The 1,136-nt window shown below is 46.5% G+C and overlaps 1 protein-coding gene across 1 annotated transcript; it reads left to right on the top strand.

Annotated features, from left to right (window-relative positions):
- The first annotated feature begins 6 nt into the window (after positions 1–6).
- LOC105805623 (vomeronasal type-1 receptor 3-like) lies at positions 7–894 on the top strand. The gene has a single exon (XM_012638555.1). It carries the CDS (start codon positions 7–9, stop codon positions 892–894), a length of 888 nt encoding a protein of 295 aa, XP_012494009.1.
- The last annotated feature ends 242 nt before the right edge of the window (positions 895–1,136 follow it).

Raw genomic sequence — 1,136 nt, 5'->3', positions numbered from 1 at the left:
GTGGCAATGAGAATGATCTTTTTATCGCAGACCACAGTTGGACTCCTGGGGAATTTCTTTCTTCTTTACCATTACAGTTTCCTTTATTACACCAGATGCACATTAAGGTCCACAGATGCGATTCTCAAGCACCTGACTGTAGCCAACTCCTTGGTCATACTCTCCAAAGGAGTCCCCCAGACAGTGGCTGCTTTTGGGAGGAAATGTTTCCTGAATGATGTTGGGTGCAAACTGGTTTTCTATGTTCACAGAGTGGGCAGGGGTGTGTGCGTTGGCACCACCTGTCTCTTGAGTGTCTTCCAGGCCATCACCATCAGCCCCGCAGGCTCCAGGTGGGCAGAGCTGAAACCACAAGCTGCTCAATGCATTGGGCCCCTCAGTATCCTGTGCTGGATCCTGAACATGCTGGTAAATACCATTGTTCTTCAGAGAGTGACTGGCCAGCAGAACAGGGTAAACAGCACAAAGGAAAAGGATTTGGGATACTGTGCTGCAGTAGATTTTGACAGCAGCATTTTAGGATTCCTACATATTATGTTGTTATCATCCTATGATGTCTTGGGTTTGGGACTCATGACCTGGGCCAGTGGCTCCATGGTTTGCATCCTGCACAGGCACAAGCAGCAGGTCCAACACATTCACAGGACCAACCTCTCCCCCAGATCCTCCCCTGAGTCCAGAGTCACCCAAAGCATCCTTGTCCTAGTGAGCACCTTTGTAGCATTTTACACCCTCTCCTCTATCTTTACATTACTGTTGACCATTTTGCCTAATCCAGGTCTGTGGCTGGTGAACACCTCTGCACTAATGGCTGCTTGTTTTCCTACAGTCAGCCCCTTTGTTCTCATGGGCCGTGACCCCAGGATACCCAAAATCCACTCCACCTGCTGTTGAAGAAATACAATATTCTCTAAGCTAATACAATTCCTCTAAATTTTATGTGGTTTGTAATATTTCATTATGCACTGTGCAGTCATTTATTCCTTTCTTGCAGAGGTTTAACCACCACTATGATCAGTCAGATAAGAGAGAGTGTGTGAACCCCAGACCCAGACCCTGCCCTCATAGGATTTATCACATGGTATGAATAGTAGGCACAGCGTGAATATATTGAAACTGCTTTCATAATTTCTGTT

Source organism: Propithecus coquereli, unplaced genomic scaffold (genome assembly GCF_000956105.1).
Source record: "Propithecus coquereli isolate 6110/MARCELLA unplaced genomic scaffold, Pcoq_1.0 Scaffold1301, whole genome shotgun sequence".
Classification (NCBI taxonomy): Eukaryota; Metazoa; Chordata; class Mammalia; order Primates; family Indriidae; genus Propithecus; species Propithecus coquereli.
This window is presented reverse-complemented; position numbering and strand designations above follow the sequence as displayed.